Here is a 27,635-nt window from a genome sequence, read left to right on the forward strand (position 1 = left end):
TGCCGCATATGTAGGACCCCTCAGCCCCCCCTCCCCCCCGCCAACGTTGCCTTGCACTGTGCCTACCCTCATCGAGCGAGGTCAAACGTCCATCCTCTGCTCACCCTCGCTCACTCGCGCTCACATCTGCGGCATGTTGCGCACAGCCACGGAGTTCTTATATTAGGACTTTCACGGAACATCACGGCGGCGACAACGGCGGAAATGCGCCGAGAGTATTCATATATGTATCCATGTAGGTGTCCATATATTCTTGGGATAAGATAGTGCATCCGTGACTGTTGCAGGTGGCGTTAGAATCACTCAATCACCACCTGGAGACCTGCGAGTTCGGGAGGGTGCTGTGCCCGAACTGCGAAGCCCCGATGAGCACCTCGGAAATGCCGGCGCACTGGCGCGAGTGCGTTCCGTTGCAGCAGCCGCTGATGCGTTGCACAAATGACTGCTGCTTCAGCCTGTTCTCCGAGCGACAGCGCGACCACAACTGCATCCACGAAATGCGCAGCTACATCAACTCGCTGGAGCAGACGCGTGACATGCTGCGCCACCAGATTGACCACACGCTGCAGTGCCTGTCTCAACTGCAGAGCCAGATCCGGGAACTCGCAGCAAGGGTGGAGACGTGTGCTGGGCGCCTGCGTGAACTTGCCCCAGCTCCATCTTTACCGAAGGTGCGCAATCCTTTATTGATCGGCAAGGGCTATGCCTGAGCTATTAGGGGAAGTACCATATCGTTTTCCGCTAGCGCGAGGAAACAATTTCAATAAACACAAACACAAACGAACGACACTGAAACACATTTGCCGCTAATAAGGCGCATTTGCAGATAGTGTCGTCCTCTATGCGTCCTATTCTATAAGACACAGACGACGACAGGGGCAGCAAATCTGTCTTATCTGCCGTAAACGACAACAAGGCCATGAATAAGTTCTCAGGGGTTTCTCACCATTTTATTAATTCAATTTTTTTGGTGTAGACGCAATTTTTTCTAACTTAATACAACACAGAGCCTGCCATGGTAGCCCAGGGGCAATTGGTTTTCGCTTCTGAGCTGGATCGAGGTCGCGGGTTCAATGCCGCCGACGACCGCCACGTTTCGGTGGGGGCGCAGTGCGAAAGACCCCCATGTACCATCCATTAGTTGCATGTTACAGACCCCCCCCCCCCCTTGAGGGATACTTCACGATAACTTCTTTGTTCTGGCCCATATGATTGCGTCATTAAATTTTAAATATAACACAGTAATGACAAGATGATAGGCAACACCACACGACCACGCTTAACTCCCTATCCAATCGAGGCGATCGTTGAGAGCTGTGCTCGCCACCACGGCACTTGAGAATGGGCAGAATTATTTAAAATATTCCCGTTTAAACGGGTATCGTGATTCGCCAGAGAAATGAGAGTAAATCTGTAAACCCCAACTGATTAGCTATTATGCGCAAAGTGTAAACAACCAAGAGTAAGCAAGCCTCGTTTGTCATGGTTTATCGTTATTGCCAGAATCATTTTACAATGCTCGAATAATGCGCGCACAGGGACACAAAAGGTGAAACCGGTCCATAAAAGAAAATGTGAATGGGGCCTCTCTCACTGTAACGGAGCTCGTCCGAAAGGCATTTCCATTGGCTGTAAGGACAATGGTCGTACTTTCTATCCTAAAACACTTAAAATAGGGTGCACAGTTCAATAATATTTCTCTTAATTCCCGTACCATCATCATAATTTACGAAGCGAACAGCAAATAACAGGTCACAACGCACCTTATGTGGAATTACATTCTGGACCATACGGAAAACTTATGAATAACATACTAATAGGACACATTTAACTTCTCATTGTCGAATGGGGTGTTGCGAAGCTATTTGATAGGAGGCGGACGTCCATGATAAAAAAGGGAGGAATTTGAAAAAAAGGGAGCAAAGGGAAGAGAAAGCCCATTTTCGGAATTTCAGGATAGCTAGTACGAGCACTGCCTGTGTAACCAGCAAAAATGCCTTCGCGATGTATTGAGGTTTGTATTCTACGTTCCCCTCATGTAACAGCGAATCGTTGAGACACTAAGCGCCCGAACAAATTTCTTAATTCTTTTCGTTTACTATTATTATTATTATTATTATTTGTCATGATCCTTTCCAGTTCTTCCGTAAGCGATGACGGGCGAGGTCGTCGAAAGCAGACGAACAGAGATGTCTAAAAACGCTGACAAAAGAAAGGAAATTAAACCGCTAAATGTTTGGATACCGAAAGAAACTAGGGAAACGACTACAGCCTAACAATTTTACTGATGCTATGTGGGTACGGTTCCCTGTGCCGATGTAATACACAGAGTCTGGTAAACTTGCTTTATTTATGCTAGAAAGATTTTTAGAATTACCTGTAGCAAATAACACAATTCTAGTCCTTGAGCTCCATGTGGCGGGCGTCATATTGTCACGTTGTAGTGACCTGAAGAACGCAATCGCTAAGCTGTGAATTACGCAATAAGGTTTCACTGCAAAGCTGAAATAAAAATGAATGAAAAAAAATCTGTATATGGCTTGTTTCCAGCGGATCGATGTCCGTAGACTAAGAACCGTGGACCGATCTATAAGATAGTGATAGTGCAATACCGGGCCGGCGCACGCTAGAGGTGAAGCAGCTTCAAGCACTCAGCCAACTTACAAAAATAAGTTCAATATTTCTGGTCAAAACACAACGCGTAACAGATATGAAGCTCATCAAAACAGATACCACACTTTGGCCCGCGTCAGCCATGTCTACGTTCGCACCGCACTCTCTTTGTCGGCGTTCCAAGCGCTTGCGTATCTCCTTTCTTCCTGCTCTCCCGTGATGGCAATACGCTTGAAACGTCACGCGTGTCTAGTTTGCTCCAGTTCCTCGGGGCGGCGGTCCCGTCGTCCACGCGAATATATGTAAAAATCGCGGTAAATAAGCCCTTGACTATTTTCAAAATTTTATATCAGCTCTGTGTCGTATGTTAAACAGCTTAGCCGGTCATCCACCTTCACAGAGTGGAATGGCTCATGATTTTGCAGCGAAGCTGTATACAGCTGCCCCCCGGCGGTGATCGCTATTCGTGCGTCTACGCGTCGCGTCGACAGAAAAAAAATTGTCGCCTCCACTTTCTCGCGAAGGCTCAGTAGCTGTAAATCTAATACTATTAAAGTATCTTCCGAATAAATTATACATAAATTGGTCACTAAGACCACTCTGTCATTACGCCGAGTTTCATCTACTGTTCGTAATTACGTCGTTAACAGTGAAGCTGGAAATTTTGCGGAATTCCGGTCGGCTGTCAACACAACTACTTCTACGGGAGCAAAACGGAAAGCGCCATGTTTGTCGCCTAGAATAAAAATCGAGCCCTTCCAAGTTATATTTAGCTTAATAACAAGGCCGCGTACTCAAACGCGAATTGCGAACAACCGTGATTCGTTTCATGGGCTCATTTGATTGCAGCCAGGTCAGCCCATATCGTCGCTCGCGTCGAGGCTCGCGGTTCAACGGCCACCTGCGTCCTATACATGCCGTTGCCAACAGCGGGCGTTCTGTATTGAATAATAATAATAATAATAATAATAATAATAATAATAATAATAATAATAATAATAATAATAATAATAATAATAAGAAGAAGAAGAAGAAGAAGAAGAAGAAGAAGAAGACGAAGAAGAAAACGTATTATACATAGATGCTTCGATTGAGGCAAAACACAGCGCAGCTTTGCTGCTCGTCCTTCACAGAGTTAAAGGGCTCATAATATATTATTCTTCTGGGGGGGGGGGGGGGGTCGGGGAAACCTGTGGCCTCAAAACCGTGCTGCGCTCAAAGAACAACGATAGCGGCGAACACAGTCGGCGACCGTCCGAACCTGATCTGCGGGGCAAACGCATCGGCTTTTATGCATCAGTCATCGCAGGTCCTAGAGCATTCGCTAGTGCCAGCATGTCTTCCAGAAAGTATTACACAATTCACGTCGCTTACATGTTCACATTACAGAACGTTCGGTGACACCAAACAGAGCATAGAACCATCGATAACATTGCAGAAACTTCCGATATATGTAGGTGTATCCTACGCCGAGGGACAAATTTAACCGTAGTTAGCCGGTGAAAAAGCGGTCACCCGAGAAAGATAACCAAACACATGTGTCACTGAAAAAGCCCCATTCACATGCTACAAGCACAACAGGAGAGCGAAAAAAAAAACAAAAGCACGCTTAGAAAAGGAAAAGTAACAAAGAAGCAGAGTCCCAAAGTTTGTGAGCGCTGGTAGAACGAACGGCTTAAGCTGCACAACATGGACTATTTCAAGTCGTCGGTGGCGCCGCTGTTACAGCGAAATGCCGTCTGGCACGATCACATAGTGCAGTGCGCCAATTTGACAGAAATTGTAGGGTCCGAAGTACAAGGTGTAGGGCGTCGCAGAAAGTTCTCACTAAGACGTCATCCGCGTATTGGGGTTCAAACCCAAACACTGTCGCCGGTCTAGTACTCCACGTATCGGCGTCATTCATTCATTCATTCATTCATTCATTCATTCATTCATTCATTCATTCATTTTTATGTATTAGGACAGGTTCTAGTGCCAGCTGTCGCTCCTCTCCTGATTTTTGATACGCAGGCGAACAAGCTGTCGAACTTCTTCGGCGCACTGAACACAGCGAACACGCAGCGATGTTGAGATTCTCTTCGTCGGTGATGTGCGGTGGTATGGCGTCTAGAGTCGTCGTAGGTTCCTTCCGTAATTCAGTTTGAATGGCGTGGTGTGAGTTGTTTCTTGCACGGCCATTTTCTAAGGGAAGGTTACGTACGAAAGGACGGCATCCCACGTCCATGGAGCAAGAAATATTTAGGAGAGGAAACTCCGCTGTTTGCGGCGACCAGAAAAGGTCACAAGCCCGCGGAGCCGTTATCGTGCTGGCGGCGCCTGGCGGCCTGGAAAGAAATTACCGCCGTTGAGAGCGTGCCGGAGCAGCCTGCCCAGGCGGTACATTTTTTTTTTCGTGGCGGCTTCTACGACGCGCCGCATGGCGCCGCCACTGTATACGGCCCCGTCGGCGCATACAACAATTGTGACCTTATCTGGTCGCCCGCGCTCGCTCGCGCTGACGGGAGTTTCACCTCCTAAATGTCTTACTCCGTGCCCACGTTGTGTGTTCCACTTCGACGTACATTGCAAACATGTGCGCGAGGTTCTTGTTTAGCCTTTGCGTAAGGTCATTCATCTTCAGGTGGTAAGCAGTTGTCTTCCTGTGGCTTGTCCGGTTGTTTTGCTGAATGGCTTGTGTGAGCTCCGTTGTAAAAGCCGTTCGTCGGTCGGTGAGGAGCACTTCCGTGGCACCATGTCGTAGCAACATATTCTAGACGAAAACTTTCGCCACCTCCGCCGCATAACCTTTATGCAGGGTTTTCGCTTCAGCATAGTGGATAAAGATAGTCGGTAGCCACGACGATCCACTCATTTTCGGAAGCTTACGTCGGAAATGGCCCTAATAATTTTATCCCGATTTGTTAGAACGGTCGGAACGGAGGCTGTATTGGCTGTAGCAATCCTTCTGGCCTTAGTGGTGTCAGTGACGTCTTGCGTCACTGACTGTCTGGAATGTCTTGACATAACGGACGACGTCGGTGTTGAGGCGCGGTCAGCAGCACTTCTCTTGTATCCTTGCAAGCGTAGGGGAAAATCCGAGGTGCCCGGCTGTTTGATCATAATGCATGGCGTGCAGGATTTTAAGCCGGAATGCTAAGTGCACAAAGAGAAGTTAGCTGGCGTGGTCTCGGGAGTTCTTTACGTGGACGTCGTTTTGCAAGGAAGACAAAGACAACCCTAGCCTAAATGCCATAGGGACAACATCAGTGCTGTTATCCAAATACTCGACGAGGTGCTTTCTCTGAGGGTCTGCTCGTTGTTGTTCAGTGAAGCCTTCGGGGCTTGATGTTTCTAAGCAGGCGTAGTCACCTAGTCGTCTTGCGGTGGCCGGTCAATCGGGACTGCGTGATAGTCAATCGGCACCAGAGTGCTTGCAACCTGATGTGTAGGCGAAGGTGATGTCTGATTCGTGGAGTTGAGACTCCAACGTACGATGCATCCTGAAGGGTCCTTTAAATTTACCCGCCAACGCAAGGCACGGTGGTGGCTTACGATCCTTAAAGACCTGCCGTAATGGTAAGGAGAGAATTTCAGGGTAGCCCAAATAATTGGAAGACATCCTGTTTTCGTCGTAGAATAAATCACTGCTGCTTTCGACAGCGACTGGCTAGACTAACCAATGATCCTTTGAAATCTCTTTCCTCTGGACTACGATAGCGCCGAGGGCTAGGCTACTTGCAAAGGTGCGGATTTCAGTGTCGCCTTCTTCATCGAAATGGGCGAGTACTGGTTGTGACTGCAGGCGTCGTTTAAGCTCTTCGAACGCTTCGATTTGCGGCGTTTCCTACTCAAACTCGGCTCGGCGATGCGGGAAAAGTTCCTAACAAATCGCCCGTAACGGGCACAGAAGCCAAACAATCGGCGCACTCATTTCTTGTCGTTGTGCTATGAAAATTTTACCATGGCAGATGTTTTCTGCAGATCAGTGTGGACTCCGGATTTGCTGATAACGTGGCCCAAGAACTGAAGCTCATCTAAGTGAAGCGGTAGTTTTCCGAATTCAGAGTGAGCCCTGACTTTATTACTGTTCGTAGCCGGCTAAAATGATAGTCGGAATTCGCGGCGAAGACGCTGACGTCATCCGGGTACACGAGACAGGTTCCCTACTTCAATCCTGCTAACACCGTGTTCAACAAGGACTGGAACGTTGCAGGTGCCGAGCACAGTTCAAATGGCTTGACCTTGAAATCGCAGAGGCCGCCCGACGTGATGAAGGCGGTCTACTCGCAATCCGTCTAGTCGACATCTATTTCACAGTGTCCAGTCTTCAAAGCCATTGACGAGAAGTACTTAGCGTTGCAGAGCTGATCGAATGCGTCGTCAATGCGTGGCAGGGGATATACACCCTTCTTTGTGAGCTTGTTCAACCGACAATCATTCCACGCTGAAACGCTGGGTTCCGTCTTTTTTCTTCAGCAAGACTACAGGAGATGCCCACGTGCTTTTAGACGCCTCGATGATGTCGCGCGCAGCATTTCATCGACTTGTTGCCTTATCGCTTCAGGTTGTTGCGTCGAATTTCTTTAAGCTCTTCAGCAGAGCGACTGAGCGGATTGCTCGGTTGTTATGCGATGACCAGCAACTGGTGTTCACGGAATCCTCGATGACGTAGAAAAGCAGTGTTTGTATTGTAGAAGACCTTCGAACTGTTGCTGTGCATTCACGGGGAGGATAGGATTCATCTCGAAGACTGGTTGGGGAACTATTGTCGTTGAGATAGATGCGGCATAATCCGAGAGGGCGAACACCTTGCGGGTTTCTACAATTTCCTGGAGGTATGCGGGCGTCGTGCCCTTCTGGACGTGCTTGAAATCCTGGAAGAAATTGGTTTGCACCAATTTCGCTTTTCCTTCGCAACTTTCGCGGTCGAACAATATTTATTTATTCTGTAACGAAGAAGATCGGCAGGCTGAAAAGCCCCGTTGCCATCGCGTGGCTCGTACCCAGTTCGTTCGCTGGCTGCGCCCTACCTGCTGTTGCCGCGTTGGTCGCTGCTTCTCTACGACCCGAATAAACCCCCTTTACAATTGGTGGAGCTGCAGGGTACAACCGGAATTCTGGAACTTCGCAACCGGACACTGCAGCCTGTCTTCATTATGCCGGAAGAAGGACCACCGCAACCACAGCCCGCTGCCCCAATGACTACCGTGTTCTGCCCCGGCCCGTTGCGTCAACGCGACCCACCCATCTTCAGCGGTACCGAAGACCATGATGTAGAAGACTGGCTCGCTGACTACGACCGGGTGAGCATCCACAACCACTGGGACGACACCAAAAAAACTGAATTACGTATCGTTTTATTTGAGCGGTGTCGCCAGAGTGTGGCACCGCAATCATGAACGTGATCTCACGACGTGGCCAGCCTTCAAAACTAACGTGACGGAGGTATTCGGGCGCCCAGCCGTTCGCAAGCTTCGCTCTGCAACCGCGTTGACGTCACAATGGCTGATGCCGAGAAGATCCGCCATATCTTAAAAGGCATTGAAGACGACGCCTTCCAGATGCTGTTGGCGAAAAATCCGGCGACAGTCTCTGAACTCGTCAGTCTCTGCCAAAGCTTCGACGAACTCCGCAAACAACGCCTAGCCACCCGCCAATCTCCTCCTCAGGCGACTTCAATGTCGAGCTCGGCTGTTTCCTCGGATAACACGTCGCTACTGCTACAGATCACGGAGTTCGTCCGTGAAGAGGTGGCTCGTCAGCTTTCTATGATTCCCTTCACACACGGCCAGTCGAATTCTCCGTTGGCGCCCGCTCTCCAATCTGTCATCAAGGAGCAGGTAGCCGACCACATTCCACCTTCTTTCCAGCAGGCCCCGGTTGCCGCTCCCCTGACCTACGCCGAAGTCGCTTCGAGGCCTGCACCACAGACCTACGGTCCCCTTCGCCCGCCTTTGGGCCCGCCCGTATCCGCTCCGGTCCGGCCACTGGTGCAGTATGCACGACCTCAAGATCATTGGCGCACTGAAGATAATCGCCCGATTTGTTTTTATTGTGGCCGTGCTGGACACGTAGCACGTCACTGTCGCCTCCTTACACCGAACGTCCCCAACAATGTGCGTCCATACGCGCCACGTTTTTAACAACGCCGCAACTATTCGGATACCTTTGAATCTCCTCCTGTTGACGACACAGCATTCTCCGCCGCTCGCCGTTCACCTTCTCCTCTCCGCCGCTCGCTTTCCCCCATGCACCGGCGTCGGAGCCCTTTGCGCCAGGAAAACTAACTATCGCAGTTCAGGAGGCGAGAACTGCGGTGCCAGCGAAATGTATAATGCCTCACACTTCCCCGAAGAACGTTATTGAAGTCGCAATAGAAGGAACATTGACGCTAGCACTTGTCGACACAGGCGCTGCACTTTCAGCGATAGATGCCCGTATTTGCCGCAAGATAGGAAAAGTGACGACGCTGCTTTCTGGGCTGTCTCTTTGAACTGCCAACGCGCAGCACGTCGAGCCATCCGGCGCCTGCACTGCTCGTGTCGTAATTCAGGACGTCTTCTATATCATAGAATTCATCGTGTTGCCATCATGTTCACACGACGTCATATTAGGTTGGGACTTTCTCTCCACACATCATGCGATCATTGACTGCGCCCGCGCCGAAATCGAGCTGTTTCAGTTTTCGACTGATACTATCACTGACCATAAGGACCATTGCCGCAAAATCTGTTTGAGAAGACACCGTTACACCTGCCTGGTCTTCCACCCTTGTCAGTATCTCTTGTGACTATGTTGATGACGGCACAGTACTCTTCGCTCCGTCTGAACTCTTAGTTCGCCGCCGTTCACTACCACTGCCGTTCGCCGTCCTCGAGTTCCAAGCTGGCGCCTCTCTCATGTGCGTCTCCAACCCATCGGCTGAACCAATTACTTTACGCGGCCGTGAAAGCCTTGGCACAGCAGAGCCACTGACCTCATCTTCAATATTTGACACGCTGGACGACTCCACTTATACTGCTGCTCTCGAGGCATCGCGTCCACAGTCACTACCGCGTTCTTTTGCGCCAGCTATTGCCAGTGACCTTACAACTAAGCAGCGCGACGAACTTCTTCGCTTGCTCCAAGGCTTCTCTTCCTCCTTTGATTGCCAAGCAACATCACTCGGCCGCACAACGACTGTTTCGCACACTATCGACACTAGGAGCCATGCACCGATTCTACAGCGTCCCTACCGAGTATCGGGGACTGAAAGACGCGTTATCAATGACCAGGTGAACGATATGCTCACTCGCGGTGTCATCCAGCCTTCTAGTAGTCCTTGGGCATCACCAGTCGTCCTAGTTAAAAAGAAAGACGGCACCATACGATTTTGCGTCGATTACCGAAGGCTTAACAAGATTACCCGAAAGGATGTATGTCCGTTGCCACGTATTGACGACGCCCTCGACTGTTTGCAAGGAGCGGAGTTTTTTTCCTTCTTAGATCTCCGCTCTGGCTACTGCCAGGTGCCCATGGCTGACGCTGACTGTTCTAAAACCGCGTTTGTAACACCAGATGGCTTGTATGAATTCACTGTGATGCCGTTCGGTCTGTGCAATGCGCCCGCCACCTTCGAACGCATGATGGACGGCATCCTACGTGGCCTGAAGTGGCATGCTTGCCTCTGCTACCTCGACGACGTTGTCGTCTTTTCCCCTGATTTTCCGACCCGTCTTCGGCGTTTACATCAAGTTTTGACCTCTCTCCGGAATGCTGGTCTCCAGCTTAGCTTATAAAAGTGGCGATTTGCAGCTCGAAAACTGACTATATTAGGCCACGTTGTCTCCAAAGAAGGTATTCTTCCTCATCCTGATAAACTTCGCGCCGTATCCGAATTTCCGAAGCCCACTAACTTGAAAGCACTACGCAGCTTCATTGGCCTATGCTCTTATTTTCGACGATTCGTTCGCAATTTTGCTACAGTGATCGCACCACTTAACCAACTTCTTCAAGGCGACAATGAACTTTCTGCTTGGTCGGAAGCCTCTGATGATGCCTTTACGACTCTTCCTCACCTCCTCACGTCTCCGCCAGTCTTGCCCCATTTTGACCCAAGCGCACCTACAGAACTTCACACTGACGCCAGTGGTGTCGGCATTGGTGCCGTGCTCGCACAACGCAAGAACACTAATGCCGAATACGTAGTCGCTTATGCTAGTCGTGCCCTCACGAAACCTGAGGCCATTTACTCAGTCACAGAAGAAGAGTGCCTGGCTATCGTATGGGCTCTTCAAAAATTTCGTCCATATCTCTGCGGTCGACGCTTTGACGTGGTGACGGATCATCACGCTCTTTGCTGGTTGTCCAACCTAAAAGACCCGTCGGGCCGCCTCGCTCGGTGGGCCCTCCGAATCCAGGAATACGATATCCGTGTCGTCTATCGTTCTGGACGCAAACACTCTGACACCGACGCCCTCTCGCGCTCCCCAGTTACTTCAGACAGCAGCACTTCTATTTCTGGACATCCCATCTCACCACTTGACATCCTGGACATGGCATCGAAGCAACAAAAAGACCCATGGATCGTCATGATATTCGACTTTTTGTCAAATCCTCTGGCAACTTCGGCAGCTCGAGCGTTACGCCGACAGGCGCAGCATTTCGCAATCCGCGACGGACTTTTATACCGCCGTAACTACCACAATGACGGCAGCAAATGGCTCTTAGTAGTGCCTCGCCACCTACGACAAGATTTATGCTCCGCTTTTCATTCTGACCCGCAGTGTGGTCACGGCGGAGTGTCAAAAACTTACACACGGCTTCGCCTACAATATTATTGGCGAGGGATGTACACCTTCGTCCACAAATACGTGCGCTCCTGCATTGCCTGCCAGCGACACAAATGTGTCCCGCATCTCTCCACCGCACCTCTCCAACCACTTCCCTGCACAGCTCAGCCATTCGACCGCGTCGGCATTGATTATACGGGCCTCTTCCATCTACTGGCGCTGGCAACCGATCGATTGTTGTGGCCGTAGATCATTTGACACCGTGTGCTGAAACCGCCGCCTTGCCTGCTGCATCAGCAAAAGACATCGCCTCGTTCATACTAAACAACTTCGTTCTCCGCCATGGCGCCCCTCGTGAACTGTTGAGCGATCGGGGCCGCGTATTCCTCTCAGACGTCCGGCAGTCACTCCTATCTGAATGCCAAATTATTCACCGCACTAGTACTGCTTATCATCCACAGACCAACGGCTTAACAGAACGATTCAACAGAACTCTTGGTGACATGCTATCAATGTATGTTGCATCTGACCACTCCAACTGGGATCTTGTACTTCCATTCGTCACTTACGCATATAACACTGCCTCTCAAGCCACTACTGGATTCTCGCCATTCTTTCTGCTTTACGGCCGTCCTCCCTTCAGCACCATTGATACTGTTCTCCCGTACCGGCCGGACCCTGCTGAATGCTCACCTGTTTCTGCGATTGCTGAGCGGGCCGAGAAATGCCGACAACTGGCCCGTTCTTTGACGTCTGCTCAACAGTGCCGCCAAAAAGAGCGCCATGACCTCAAACCTCCCCCTCGCCCCTTCCCTGTCGACTCACTCGTGTGGCTTTGGGTCCCGCCTGTTGCTGCTTCTGGCCTTTCGTCCACGCTCCTCCCGAAGTACCACGGCCCCTACCGCGTGGTTGCAGAAACATCACCAGTCAACTACGTGGTCGAACCCGTATCTTTATCTCCCGATCTCCGTCGACGAGGGCGAGAGACTGTGCACATTGACCGGCTGAAGCAGTACTACGATCCGCCCACCTCTTCCTAGGTCGCCAGGATGGCTACTCTTCAATTCCGGGGGTGATTGTGACGAAGAAGATCGGCAGGCTGAAAAGCCCCGTTGCCATCGCGTGGCTCGTACCCAGTTCGTTCGCTGGCTGCGCCCTACCTGCTGTTGCCGCGTTGGTCGCTGCTTCTCTACGACCCGAATAAACCCCCTTTACAATACATATACCCTAAAGGACCATTGGGGCATTACATAGAGGGGAGCCAGTTACAATTACAAATATGCAGAAAAGAACATTGGTAAGATACAGTGACATAATTATATACAGAAAGAATAACATACGCAAGTAAGCGTTCAACACAGAACTAATCTTACATTTAGGAAAATCTTCAACTTGTTAACAAAATCATCAGGGTTAAGGCAGATGCAATGTCCCTCGGTACTTTATTGCAATGATATATTGCCAAAAGTAATGGTGAAAGACGATACAGGTTAGTGCGAGCAAGAAAGGGTTGCACTTTAAATGGGTGATCAAAACGCTGAAATATACTATGAGCTGTATTGATGTAAGATTCGCGCTCCAGGGATTTACTATTATAAAGCACGTGAAAATCTGATAACAATGTTATTAGTCGGCGGTTTTGTAGAGAGAGCTATGAAAGTTAACTGAGTAATACTTGTTAGGGGGCTAGTTGGTGCATGTTTCCAGAAGAGGGTTGTAGCGCCGAAATAGCACAACGCACAGCAAGCGAGACGGGACAGGCGCAACTTCCAACTGTTTATTCACAGCGTATGCGAATGAATATGAGGACAAATAAAGATGGGTATCAAGAACAACACATGCGCAGGTGGTTTTTTCAAAAAGCGGACAAAGAAAGGTGAGGTACACACGTATCTCACGCCCGTATATCTAAAAAAGCTGTTTCATTCTTATAAATGGAGATAGATGGGGCGCTAACACAATCGATACTGTTTCTTTCAGTATAGTAGGCCTCCAACAGTTCACGGGCTGTCTGGTCCTTACTTCTGTTTAAAACCTTTGCTTCTTTTAGCCTTGCCACACACTTAATTTTCCTTTCTTCTCCGCAGGCTTTACAGTGATGCGGCAGATGAGAACCAGTGCCATTTTTTAAATCCCGATAATGTTCCGCTAATCGGTCGTTAATACAACGGCCGGTTTGTCCGATGTACTTCTTACCGGATGTGAGAGGTATCTGATATACGACTCCCACGGCACATTTAACAAGCGGAGCTGCCTGTCTCTTTTTACAGTCAGTTTTGTTTACCTTGTTGGGATCAGTTTTAACGCACAAGTCAGCCAGTTTCTTTGGGGCCGAAAAAATCACAGGAACCTTATATTTTGTCGCTGCATGCTTCAAATTGTGCGCTACCTTATTGGTGTATGGGATGACAACCTGTCTACTTTTGCTTTTGGGGACGTAATCTTGGTCGCCCTTCTTTGTACTTTGTTTTTTTTTTCAATTTTCTCAGCAAGGCTTCAGCTACTCCGGTTAAGATTGTGGTTGGAAAGCCTGCTTTTTTCCGACTTCCGAATCTGGGTGTGAAAGCTTTCCTCTCCCTTATGGCAACAAGATTTCTTCAGTGACGCTTTACTATCTTTGAATGGGAGGAATCATATGGCATTAGTCTTTTTGTGCGCGAGGGCGATACATCCAGCAAAAGCTTTGGTCATTAAGGGTGATGTCAGTGTCTAAAGACTGCAATCTGTTGCCTTGGGCAAGCACATGGGTGAAGTCCAAACCTTTTCAAGGTAGTCTAAAACCAGATAAAACTTCTTCCACTATTTGTGGGTAAGATGAGGAAACCTGTTTCTTTAATATAGTTAAAAAATCGTCAACATATCTAAAAGTTTTCAGCACTTTGGCTTCGTCGAAAGTTTCAGCCAAAATGCTGAAAACATTTAGATATGTTGACGATTTTTTAATTATTTTAAAGCAACAGGTTTCCTCATCTTACCCACAAATAGTGGAAGAAGTTTTATCTGGTTTTAAACTGCTTGGAAAAGGTTTGGACTTCACCCATGAGCTTGCCCAAGGCAACGGATTGCAGTTTTTAGACATTGACATCACCCTTAATGACCAAAGCTTTTGCTGGATGTATCGACCTCGCGAACAAAAAGAACTAATGCCCTATGATTCCTCCCATTCAAAGACAGTAAAGCGTCGCTGAAGAAATATTGTTGCCATAAGGCAGAGGAAAGCTTTCACACCCAGATTCGGAACTTGGAAAAAGCAGGCTTTCCAACCTCGATCTTAACCGGAGTAGCTGGAGCCTTGCTGCGAAAATTGAAAAAAGAAAGTACAAAGAAGGGCGACCAAGGTGACGTCCCCAAAAGCAAAAGTAGACCGGTTGTCATCCCGTACACCCATAAGGTAGCGCACAATTTGACGCATGTAGCGACAAAATATAAGGTTCCTGTGGTTTATTTCCGCCCCAAAGAAACTGGCTGACTTGTGCGTTAAAACTGATCCCAACAAGGTAAACAAAACTGACTGTAAAAAGAGACATGCAGCCCCGCTTGTTAAATGTGCCGTGGGAGTTGTATACCAGATACCTTTCACATGCGGAGTGAAGTACATCGGACAAACCGGCCGTTGTATTAACGACCGATTAGCGGAACATAATCGGGATTTAAAAAATGGCACTAGTTCTCATCTGCCGCATCACTGTAAAGCCTGCGGAGAAGAAAGGAAGATTAAGTGTGTGGCAAGGCTGAAAGAAGCAAAGGTTTTAAACAGAAGTAAGGACCAGACAGCCCGTGAACTGTTAAAGGCCTACTATATTGAAAGAAACAGTAGCGATTGTGTTAGCGCCCCATCTATCTCCATTTATAAGAATGAAACTGCTTTTTTAGATACACAGGCGTGAGATACGTGTGTACCTCACCCATCTTTATCCGCTTTTTGAAAAAACCTCGTGCGCGTGTGTGGTTCTTGCTACCCATCTTTATTTGTCCTGATATTCATTCGCATACGCGTTGAATAAACAATTGGAAGTTGCGTCTGTCCCGTCTCGCTTGCAGTGTGTTGTTTTTTTCGGCGCTACAACCCTCTTCTGGAAGCAATGAAAGTGATTCCTTGATATCGGTAACACTGTAGTTTCGCGAGTATTTCTTTGTGATATATCTTGCTGCTTTATTTTGTATTGCTTCGAGTTGATCGATCAGATAGGATTATACGGATTCCAAATAATAAATGCGTAGTCTAGCTTTGAACGAACACGCGTAGTGTATGCTAATAACTTAGTAGCAGAGTTCACCAAGTATAACTTACGTTTAATGAAGCAGAGTGTTTTGGATGCCTTTCTGGATATGGCATTAATGTGCTCGTTCTAAGATATATCAGAGGATAAATGAACTCCGAGATATTTCAGTGTGGATACATTCTCAACAGGGATTCGCTGAATTGTGTAGTAGCTCAATTCCGGGTTATGTGCTCTCGTGAACGTCATGGCCTGAGTTTTAGAAATGTTGATGTACATTTGCCACTGGCAATGCCGATATGCGAGTTTGTCGAGGTCTACCTGTAATAAGTTATCGTCTTCGGCGTTACTAATTCGTCAGTAGATGATATAGTCGTCTGCGAATAACCTGGTTGTAGAAGATAGTGTTTCCTATATCCTTAATATAGATAAGAAACAATATTGGACTCAGGACCGAACACTGTGGTACACCGGATTTTACATGCGAAAGTGAAGATGAGTACCCACTCACGTAGACCGATTCACTTCGGTGCGTTAAAAAAATTTGCTATACCATTTGTAATCGTACGGTTTAGGTTAAGATTCGTTAGCTTCAATAATACACGACCTTGGTCGCCCTCGGTAAGGCCTCCTACGTCTGCAAGTGTATCGGTACCGACGAAAATACCAATACTGGAGCGAGGTGGGACGCTGACGTGATTTTCATGTAATCTCAAGGAACGCTGACTGGAATTTCTCTCAGGTGGAACCACTTGGTCTGTGGGCAGCGTTATCGACTGACTTCGATTTTTGGTCAATGTCCGCAACATGTTGTTTCAGAAAGCCCATGCCGAGAATTATGTCACGTGAGCACACTTGAAGGATAAAGAAGGCTGTAATGTAAGTGCGGTTATGACCTATAACTCTTGCTGTGCAGATTCCAGTCGGCGTTACAAAGTGCCCTCTAGCTCTCCGGATATAAGAGTTCTTCCTAGTTGTCTTCGCTTTCTTCAGCTACTCAACGAAAGGCGCACTGATGGTGGTGTAGTTGGATGCTGTGTCTACTAGAGCGGCGACGGTGTGGCCGTCGAGAAGCACGTCGTGGTCGTTGGTTCGTTGCCTTGCATTGTATTCGGTCGTGGTGTCTGGTCACGGCTGCATCGCGTTGTTCTCTGGCTGGTACGTCTCGTCGTCAGGTCTGCTTTTGTCGGCGTATACTTGGGTTCGAGGCTTCGTCGGAATGTTAGCCTGTCGTTTCTGCGTCTTCGAGATATACCTCGTAATGTCGTCGTCAGTGGAGGATTTTCAGTAATTGGACTTAAAGAAACCGCACATTTATCGGTTGGTGGGTTTAGTTTTCCGGATGTGGGATTACGGACCAGCCACGGGCAGGTCCTGCGTACAGTCGGCGCTGCCGCGACAGGGAGCGTACTGGTCATGGCGAACGCGAAGGACGTCGAGGTCTCCTCCGTGTTGTGGAAGTGTAGTCGGTGATATAATGAGGCCGTTCGCCACTCTGTGGACGGGACACGTTGACGGCGAAACCTCGCAGTCTCAAGTCACGGTATGGGCACTGGCGCACCGGCGGTAGCAGTTGCCCGCTTCTTCGCAGTGGTTGCAGACGTGGTCGTGGTCAGGAGTGCGCCATACATCTGTCTTCCTTGGGTAGCTGCGCTTGGGACGGGAGGACGAGCTGGCGGACGACGGAACTGCAGCGTTAGCGGGCTCTGGCACGGGCGCGGTGGGGGAGCGTGATGGCAGGCTTCGGCGACGTAGGTCTCCGCATCCACATGAGTCCGCGGCTATTTGGTGACTCCAGGTTACTGCAGAATTACCTCTCGGACAATGCCAGCAAGGGATGCTACTTAAAAGTTAAATTATGGGGTTTTACGTGCCAAAACCACTTTCTGATTATGAGGCACGCCGTAGTGGAGGACTCGGACATTTCGACCACCTGGGGTTCTTAAACGTGCACCTATATCTACCCTTACAAAAATTTTTGTAAAAAGTCTATAGACAGTCTATAGACGTCTATAGACTGTCTATAGACTTCCTACAAAAATTTTTGTAGGGGTAAGCACACGGGTTTTTCGCATTTCGCCCCCATAGAAATGCGGCCGCCGTGGCCGGGATTCGATCCAGCGAGCTCGTGCCCAGCAGCCCAACACCATAGCCACTGAGCAACCACGGCGGGTCTGGATGCTGCTTGAAGCTGTCTGAAGGGAACAAATTGCAGAGTTCTCGCCTGTGACAATTCTACTGCTCTCTCGGAGCTCGTCGGAGCCTAATGCTTGAATTTCGGTCTTCGGGGAAACCATTTGGCGGTTGCATTGGCAGGTGCACATTTCCTGCGTCTCCTCAATCGTCGTTGCCTCTGTCAAGAAGTCATCTACGCTCTTCGGGGGTTGTCGAACAATGCCGCAAAAGTTCTTGCCTTACGCTCCGCAATGGCAAGCGTATTTTTTTCTCCCCGGACATTTACGGGCCGGCGTGTCAAAAAAGATGGACCATCTCTTCCACGAAGATGGTGATTGTCTCATTGGTCAGTTGCCTTCCGGTTTCCCGCAGAACTTGAGCGAGCTCTTCGCGCACGACGTTCATGAAGGTATGAACTCGCGGCAAAATAGGTCGCACATTGTTAAGGTGGTTTGTCGATTCTCGAACCACGTCCTGGCGGCGTCTTCCAACAGGAAATAAAAATGGCACAGTTTGTCGTCGCTGTTGCCGTTGTTAAACGCAGTAATTTTTCCATACATTTCCACCCAGTTTTTCACGTTTTCAAACGCTCAACCGTGGAAGGTCGGTGGCTCCCTGGGCTGATTCAGTTGCATTGTTTGTCAATATTGACACGTGAACTCGTTTATATTTTACGGGTAAGTGCTTTTAACGTCTAAGAAATGTTATCGCTCAGCGCAGGACGCGTCTGCGTGTATAGGAAGTTTCTAGAATGTTATCGATGCTTCTATCCGTTTTCTGTTGTCGCCGAACCTTGTGTAATTCGATCGCATGTACCCGCGACGCGAATGGTGTAGAACTTTCTGGAAGGCACGCGGGTCCCAGCGGTTACTCTGGAACATTCGACGACTGATCTATAAAAGCCGACGTGCTTGACGCTTTGATCCGATGTTGACGATCGCCGACTGTGTTCGCCGTTGTCGACGTTCCTTCAGTGTAGCCTGTTTTTGGCGGCACAGCTTCGCCCAATAAGTTACTTTCGTCTTTCACAGTATTGATACTGTGTTCTTCGTACGTCACTCCACGTGACATCTGGTGGGGGTGCTTTTCGTTCATGTACCGGACGCCCCTGACAACGCGTGATCCAAGCCCAGACCTCAAAAAGAACACTAGCGTAGCCCTGGACCATCGAGCGAGCCGCCATCTTCAGCAGCTACCCCCGGAGCACGGACTTCTACCTGAGAAGACCATGAAGATTGTGGCCAAAGCAACCACAGTGGCAGCCCCAGTGTCACCCATGGTATTTAAACAGCTCAGAGAGCCTCCTAACTTCCGTGGAGCTACGTCGGAGGATCCGGAAACCCTGATCTAAACCTTCGAAAGCATCTCGACTTCAACAACTGGACCTCTGAGGATAAGCTACGACATGTGTACTTCTCCTTGGAAGATGCCGCGAGGACTTGGTTCGAGAACAGGGAGTCCACCCTTACGACATGGGACCTGTTCCGCAGTAACTTCCTGAGCACGTTCGCGAGCGTTGTACGTAAAGAAAGAGCCGAAGTTCTGCTAGAAGCCCGAGGCTAACTACCCAATGAGACAATCGCCATCTTCACGGAAGAGATGACCCGTCTTTTCCGGCACGCTGACCCGGAAATGTCCGAAGAGAAAAAAGTGCGTTTCTCGATGCCAAGCGTAAAGCAAGAACTTTTCGCCGGACTGATCTGAAACCCACCGAAGACCGTAGCCAAGTTCTTCACAGAGGCAACGACGATTGAGAAAACTTTAGAATTGCGCACTAGGCAATATAACCGCCAAGTTCTCACGCCTCAGTGCGCCATCCAAGCACTGGGCTCCGGTGGTCTGCGAGAGACCGTCAGGGCAATTGTGTGCGAAAAATTGCGCACGGTCTTGCCTTCGTCGCAGCCTCAAGTGGCCTCGATGGCTGACATCATGAAAGATGAGGTTCAGCGATCGCTTGGAGTTCCTGAGGAGCAACCTCAATTAACGCATTCCCAGCCAGAAGCAATGACCTACGCCGCTATCGCACGCCATCAAGGTCCCCCTCCGCGATCGCGCCAGGGCCCTGTAACGCCCCAATTCCGTCGTCCGCCGCCGCCGCCGCCACCACGCCGAACCTTCGCCCAGCGCACCTACGCGAGGAATACAAACATTTGGCGCGCCCCCGACCACCGCCCGCTCTGCTACCACTCTGACAAAACCGGCCATGTGTACCGCCGTCGCCCATACTGCGACCTGGGATTCGAGGCTTCGCCGTCAATGCAGCGCGCCCTAGGGTACGTGAAAGCCTTCGTGACATCGCCAACTACCTCGCCGCTACTCAGTGGAGCCCTCGACGACCGTCCCGTTCGCCGTCACCAGGCCGCTGCCTGTCGCCGCAGCACCGTCCATACACTGGCCCAGCCCGGCGCCAGTCAGTGAGCAGTCCCGCTCATTCCGCCCTTACCTATATGGCAGGCAATTCAAAGTGGTCAGCGACCATCAGGCGTTGTGTTGGGTAGCTAACTTAAAGGACCCTTCAGTACGGCTGGCGCAGTGGGGCCTCAGACTGCAAGAATATGACGTCACGGTAATCTACAAGTCCTGACGAAAACACTGACACCGACTGCCTATCACGCGCCCCCATAGATTCCCCGCCTCAGGACGACGAAGACGACGACGCCTTCCTTGAAATAATAAGCGTGGAAGATTTCACTAAACAACAACGAGCAGACCCGGAGCAAAAAGGCCTCGTCGAGTATTTGGAAGGGAACACCGATGTTGTCCCTAGGGCATTTAAGCCTGGATTGTCTTCGTTCACGCTACAAAACAACCTCCTCGTCAAGAACTTCTCACCAGTCCGCTCCAACTACCTTCTTGTTTTTCCGTTAGCGCTGCGTTAAGAGGAAGCTTTAGCTCGGGCCCAACTCCGACGCGGCCTATTCAAATACATGTAAAAACGCAAAAACGTTTTTCTGATGTAACCCCTCGACCGATTTTAATGAAATTTGTTGCATTTGAGAGGGCAAGTGAAATTCTAGTGACTGTTGGTCGCGGAATTTCTATTTAGGTCCTGAATTTTGTTAAAAAGATTTTCAAAAATTCGAAAGTTTGAAAAAAATAGAAGCACGAAGTTTACAAATTCATAACTCTGCATCAAGAGCAGATATCGCGGTTCTGTAAACGGCATTCATTAGATCATTCAAAGCGGACAAATTCAATATGTCATTTTACATCTTACGTGAATGTGTTACGTTGGTTACAACGGTTTTGCAAAAGTTGTATTTCCCTATGATTAAATTTTTTATATTCATGTGTAACATATCAATTTTGTCCGCTTTAGATGTACTATTAGGTGCAATTCACAGAATTGTATTATCATATTTAGTGATTAAGTTACAGAGTTGTAAACTTGATAGTTCCGTTTTTTGAAAATTTTCGATTTTTGCCAATTTTTAATAAAAAATTGACAACCTAACTCAAAAATCCGAAACCAACAGTCACTAGATTTTAAGTTTTTCTTTTAAATGCAACAAATTTCGTCAAATTTGGTGCAGTGGTTGCAGAGAAAAACGAATTCTGCTTTTACATGTATTTAAATAGGAGCACCCGAGCCAAAGCTTCCTCTTAAGAAGTACTGCAAGCCCTACATAACAATCCAACCGCTGGGCACCTTGGATTCTCCCGGACGCTGTCGAGGATACAGGAAAGGTATTACTGGCCGCGTCTGACCACCGACGTCGACCGTTACGTCCAGACATGCAGAGACTGTCAGTGACGCAAAACACCACCGACAAGGCCAGCAGGATTACCACAGCCGATCAAATCTCCTTGCGGACCATTTCAGCAGATGAGGAGGGATTTGTTGGGACCATTTCCGGCGTCAACATCCGGAAATAAGTGGATCGTCGTGGCGACGGATGATCTCACCCGCTTCGCTGAAACTAAAGCTTTACCGAAAGGAAGCGCAGCCGAAGTGGCGAAATTTTTCGTCGAGGACATCCTCCTGCGACATGGTTCACCAGAAGTCATCACCGACAGAGGAAAGGTCTTTACAGCAGAGCTCACCCAAGCCATTCTGCAATTCTGCAGCCATTCTGCAGGACAACTGCCTACCACCCGCAGACGAATGGTCTCACGGAGCGCCTGAACAAAACCCTCGCCGACATGCTAGCAATGTACGTCGACGCGAGCACAAGACGTGCGATGCGGTCCTTCTCTACGTAACCTTTTCTTAAAAGACGGCGGTGCAAGAAACAACACGTATCACGCCGCTCAAGCTGGTTTACGGCAGCAATGCGACGACTACTCTAGACGCCATGCAGCCGTACGTACGTCTGTGACGAAGAGAACCTTGACGTCGCCACCTATCTCCATCGCGTCGGAGAAGCCCGACAGTTCGCCCGCCTGCAGATCAAGAACCAACAGAGGACCGACAGCCGACACTACAACCTTCGACGACGCTAAGTCGAGTACCAGCCCGGCGACCGTATTTGGGTTTGGACCCCTATACGCTGACGAGGACTGGGCGAGGAGCTTTTACGCCGCTATTTCGGACCATACAAGATCATCCGACGCGTTGGCGCACTTGACTATTAGGTCGTGCCAGACGGCATTTCGCTATCACAGCGGCGCCGCTCACAACCTGAAGTAGTCCATGCTGTGCGACTTAAGCCGTTCCACCAGCGCTAATGAACTTTGGCGACGTCGCATAGCTGAACTTTGGACTTTTTTTATTGTGTTACCTTAGGCTTTGTTTTCTGTTGCTTTGTTACTTTGTTTAACAAATGACCTTTTGTGTTTCACTCTCCTGTTATCTTTGTAGCATCGGGACGATGCCTTTTGAGAGGCGGGAATTTACACGTGAACTCGTTTATCTTTTGCGGGTGAGCGCTTTTGACGTCTAAGCAATGTTATCGTTCAGCGTAGGACGCGTCTACACGTATCGGAAATTTCTAGAATGTTATCGATGCTTCTATCGGCTGTCTGTTGTCGCCGAACCTTGTATAATCTGATTTCATGTATGCACGGGGCGAATTGTGTAGAACTTTGTGGAAGGCACGCGGGTCCCAGCGGTTACTCTGGAACATTTGACGACTGATCTACAAAAGCCGACGCGCTTGACCCGCTGATCAGATTTTTGCGATCACCGACTGTTCGCCGTTGTCGCCGTTCTTTAAGTGTAGCCTCTTTCTGTGGGCACAGGTTCTCCCAATAAAAGTTAGTGTCGTCTTTCTCAATATTCCATCTGTGTTCTTCATACGTCTCTCCTCGTGACAATATTTCCCCTGCTTTGAGCTGAAGCCTTTTATATTTTCTTGCACAAACAAATTAAAGAATTTTAAAAACGCGAATAAGGAAAGGAAACTTGAGAAAGAAGGACCTTTATTTTTTTGTTCACTGCCTTCAATACTTTTTTTTTTTACCCGCCGTGGTAGCCTAGTCGATATAGCGCTACGTTGCTGTGCTTTTGTGAAATCACGTCTGCGACATCCGCGTTTTGGGTGCAAAATGCAAAAAAAAATATGCTCGTGTACTTTTAGCTGCACGCTAAGATACTCCACGTGGTCGAGATTATACCACTTCGGCGGGCCTCATAATTTGAGCATAGTGTGTGGCACCTAAAAGCGCGGAGCCTAAACTAATTTTTAGTGCTTTCTACAATTTCCTTCTTGCTTGTCAGTCGTCTGGAAGGGGTACGTACCAATGGGAGTACACAGAAGACAGCAGGCTGCCCCCTTGGCGACAACTCAACTCTACCACAAGCAGCGACAGCCGAGTCAGCGAATCGCTGCCTTCTGGGCGTCGAGCGCTGTTGTCCGCACCTGGTGCCAGCAGTTCTTCGTGGCGCTTACCTGCCGATTTTTCTTTCTCCATCTTGGAGCCACAGGAAGAAGAACCGGTAAGCGCACGCTGTTGTAGTCAAATCACATCTCCTCGCCATTGATGCACATATAGAAGAACCGTTTTTCACACAATAGATGGTGGCGAAAACATTCCAGCCATGATCTGTTTATGGCTGCACAATAACTACTAGCGCATGTGGAGAGCATAAACATAGCCGTTGAGATCCTCTTCTGCTACACAGAGACAATGGGAGACTTCGAGTAAGGAATCGTACGAGAAGCTATGTTGACTAACAGATTACTATTGCTTTTAACCTGCCATACTCGCTGCCACTATAATGTAATGAAACCATAGACTTTTGGCCACTGAACATTGGGCTTAGTCCCTTAAAAAGGTTTTTCGAACTCGAAGTGAGAGGTAACGTATTAAAAGGCATGTCGAATGGTTCTGACTGCAGAGTAGTCATAAAGATGCTGTTTACACACTTCCTCATGGAAGAGGACGCTATACTTATGGCAAGGCGATAACTCGGAAGTAGGTTCATCCGCTGTATTTCCAGTTGCTACATCGGTCAGATTACCGTCCACCGTTGCGTTCATTACGGCATATATAGGCACAAGAAAACGCACGAGTCCTCCTTTCACTTCTATAACATGGTTTTATTGATACATGCAGGTACAACACTGTGCATCGGCTTTCAAGTTATTTCCAAATGACAGCCCCACGGCCAGGATATTCCACGACACTGACGGGCCGTGCTGCAGGTCGCACTTCAAGAATACCACGCCACCAGAAACCAGTGCCATCGACGCAGGAGCACCAGGTCCAACAAGGGTGTCATTTTCGACCCCCAGCTCCGCCCTCCGCACTGCACGCCAACCGCAGCTTACATTCGAGTTCGGTGTGGAACAGTCGTCAGAGCCTCCCTTACCAAGGAGCCGGTCTCACTCTGCTTTTCGCGTGGCACCAACTCTAACGTCCACTTCCACGCGATTGAGCGTGCCGACCGTCTCAGAGATGCTGGCCGCTGCTGCCCCGCTGCCGGTGACGCCACCTGCCTCATCGAACGCAGCTGCACTTGCAGGAGCGCACACTTCGACCGCCACAATCGACCTGGCCACTGGGTATTCACTGGAACACCACCTCTACTCCAGGGTCTCTGATGGCTGGTATCCCCCTTCTACTGCCAGCTTCAGTGTGCACGCGGGCGATGTCGCCAGCAGTCTTCGCGCACTGTCGCCCGCTCACCGGCCCCAGCGAAGCAGCGCTGCCGACGCTGGCATGGAGCACGGCCAGCACGGCGGCGGCCACTTGTCGAGCTTCATACGGCAGCTGTGGGAGACCGGAAAACGCTACGATGGCACCAACTCGCCAGGGTGACGCACGTGGCTGCATGCAAGGAGCGGTGATTACGCCGACTTGGGGCTTTCTTTTCTGGCATTTTCTTTTTGTCTTGCCTGAAATAAAATTTTTCACCAAACTGAGTTCTCCGCAAAAAAGCTGCCATTTTTGTTAAGTTCGTGAATAATTAAGGGTATTCAATGATGACTGTTATGCGCATTATAATATACGCGATAGAGATCCTTGATGATGCGGTCTGCATTAGATAGCCAGCGTCAATTTTGTTCCAGGCAGGCATTTTCTGTCAGTAAATTCATTCATTCATTCATTACTTTGAAACTTTGGTGCGATGAAATCGCGTTTCGTGTCCTGGAACAAAACCACCAAAGAAGCTTCCAAGAACTAAGGTATACGCACAGTACTTGGTGTGGGTGGAGCTCCACAAAAATGTCAATTTGCGTGCTTAATATTCTACAACCCACAACTAAAACCTACTGTCGCTAAACGTGATATAGATACTTGTGCAGTTTATTCTCTGATGAAAAAAAAGATATAACACCGGAGTGCTCTAAAATTCGGAATAGCGCGTAAGTACTTATTGTGCAGGAGTAATGTGCAAGTCGTGTCGGTGTGTTGCTAGTTACCGTGTAGATTACTCCTTACTGCACAAATTGTTTGTGTTTTCCCTTAAATAAATTGCCTGCACAGGTGCTTCTAACACACATAATGAGAATAAAGCTTTCATTTGTGCATCAGCGCTATCTGTCTGTACCATGCTCTCTCACTTTTGTGCGAGCTGCGCGTAGATATCTTCTATCAATGTTAACCCCTGACGTCACAGTTACGGGGCGTTGAGCACTCTGTGGGAGGTTCAAACACATTTACTTTTATTTTCTCACTAATATACTTTCTCTGAGTGAAACAAATATATTTTCGTGGCTAAAGTTTTTGAGATAACTGCCGCAAAAGGTACACCTTGCTAATTTTATCCTTTTCCTAGCTTTAGTTTAGAAGAAAAATTAATGACCTAGTCATAATACCTTTTCCAACGCGCATCTCCTTCTAGTACTCCTTTTGACGAAGAACGTCAAGCAAGTGAAACAAGTAGTGAAATGTCATTTTGCAGCAATCTCTCGAAAAGTTCGAATCGCATATCTCGAAAGTTAGTGCGTCAGAAATTATTGCAAATCATTCTATAGATTTCCTTGGGCAACTCGTAGTTCTGTTTCCTTGTTTCATCCTGGTGTTGCTTACCTATGCGTTTCAGTGGATGTTTATTTGTTTTCTCTTTCTGTCAATTGTTTCTAATGCTCTCGACTGTATGAACGCACCCTGCTAATGTCCCTTTTTGGGATCGCAGTATATATAAAGAAAAAGAAAGCGATAGAAAGCGTTATATGCCCGCAAACTTGCAACGAGCAAGTCATACCGGAGTGTGTTCAAATTATGGGATTTATTTAGAGGCAACCGAAATCTTCCATCCAACTGACACAGACCACGCTAAATCTCCTACAGTTAGTATACAACAGAGAAGAACCACGCTCAATAGAGTTGATATGGTTCCCGACTCACGCGGGGAATGCAGGCAAAGAAGCGGCCCCCAACATGCTCGAGGATTCATCAGCCGAGCGGAGGGCCTGACAAAACCGGGGACCTCAAACAAAGTCCTGCACTCACGACACACCAGGCCCACACCCCACAGCAAACTAAACAAGAGTCAGATCACCTGTCACAGTTGACACACAAATACCAGCACCCCCTATGTATACTCGCACATTTCCCCGGACATAGTAAGTCCGTACTGCCAGCTGTGCGGCGAGCTCGCTACGCTCAGTCGCATCCTGTGAGACTGTGAGACGTAACCCCCGTCTCCTGATCTTCTGGTCTCTCCATCATTTTCATCGTGGGAGGAAGTGCTGCTTAGCTCCAACCCGGACGTGCAAGTCCAAGCCGTGGAGAGAGCCTAGGAAGTTGCCATCATGCATCATCTGGCGGTCATTTAGCCTTCCTGAGGAGCCCATGAATTAGCTTCGCACTGTGACGAATAAAGTTGTCTCTCTCACCATTGCAACTGCAAGGTCGCAGAAGTCTGCTGCTTGTTCTTGTCCTTCTTTATTCTTGTATTTTTCTTTTTTGACAGCGAAGCTGTACATGGGCTAGGGTTCCACGCATTTTTGTTCTGCGTGAAAAACTACCATCATTTATTTCTCGTATCCCCGTAAGCATTAATGCTCCCGCACGCAAGCAAAAAAATATAATGGCTCATAGCCCCGTAAGGCAGAGGCTACAGGAACTCAGCAAAGTGAAGCGAAAAGTGCTTAAATTCCTTTGTTATCATGCATACAACATACAGAAGAGCATGTCGAAAACTGTCAGCATCAATGGCTCCTACTCCCGTAAGCAAGCAGAAAATGCAATGTCTCATGGTCCCGTAAGGATCACGGCTACTCGCTTTGCGTGAATTTGCTGCGATGACACTACCCTTGTTGTCTGTGATTTCAATGTGGATATGTCGCTACCGAAAAGGGAGCGGTATAGGCCATAGAGTTTCTCACTATAACACCTAGAGGGAAATCTGGCGCCACCGTCTATGGGAGTTACTTAAGGGGCGCCGTGCCGCCGTGGGAATGACGGTATATGTGTCTGCGAGGCTTGTGTTGGCTGTTTTTGTAAGAGGCTTCGTCTAAAACGTGGATATGGCTACACAAAT

At 48.7% G+C, this 27,635-nt stretch overlaps 1 protein-coding gene across 1 annotated transcript in view; it reads left to right on the top strand.

Moving 5' to 3' along the window:
• Window positions 1-25,068, top strand: part of LOC142582052 (uncharacterized) — a 37,500-nt gene extending 12,432 nt beyond the window's left edge. Inside the window, exons 3-5 of the mRNA XM_075691474.1 lie at window positions 288-671; window positions 23,421-23,639; window positions 24,260-25,068. Of these exons, the coding sequence (XP_075547589.1) occupies window positions 288-671; window positions 23,421-23,639; window positions 24,260-24,964 (1,308 nt within the window). The 3' untranslated portion in view covers window positions 24,965-25,068. The remainder of the gene's footprint in view (window positions 1-287; window positions 672-23,420; window positions 23,640-24,259) is intronic.
• Window positions 25,069-27,635: the final 2,567 nt, after the last annotated feature.

The sequence above is a fragment of the Dermacentor variabilis genome, chromosome 5, assembly GCF_050947875.1.
Source record: "Dermacentor variabilis isolate Ectoservices chromosome 5, ASM5094787v1, whole genome shotgun sequence".
NCBI lineage: Eukaryota > Metazoa > Arthropoda > Arachnida > Ixodida > Ixodidae > Dermacentor > Dermacentor variabilis.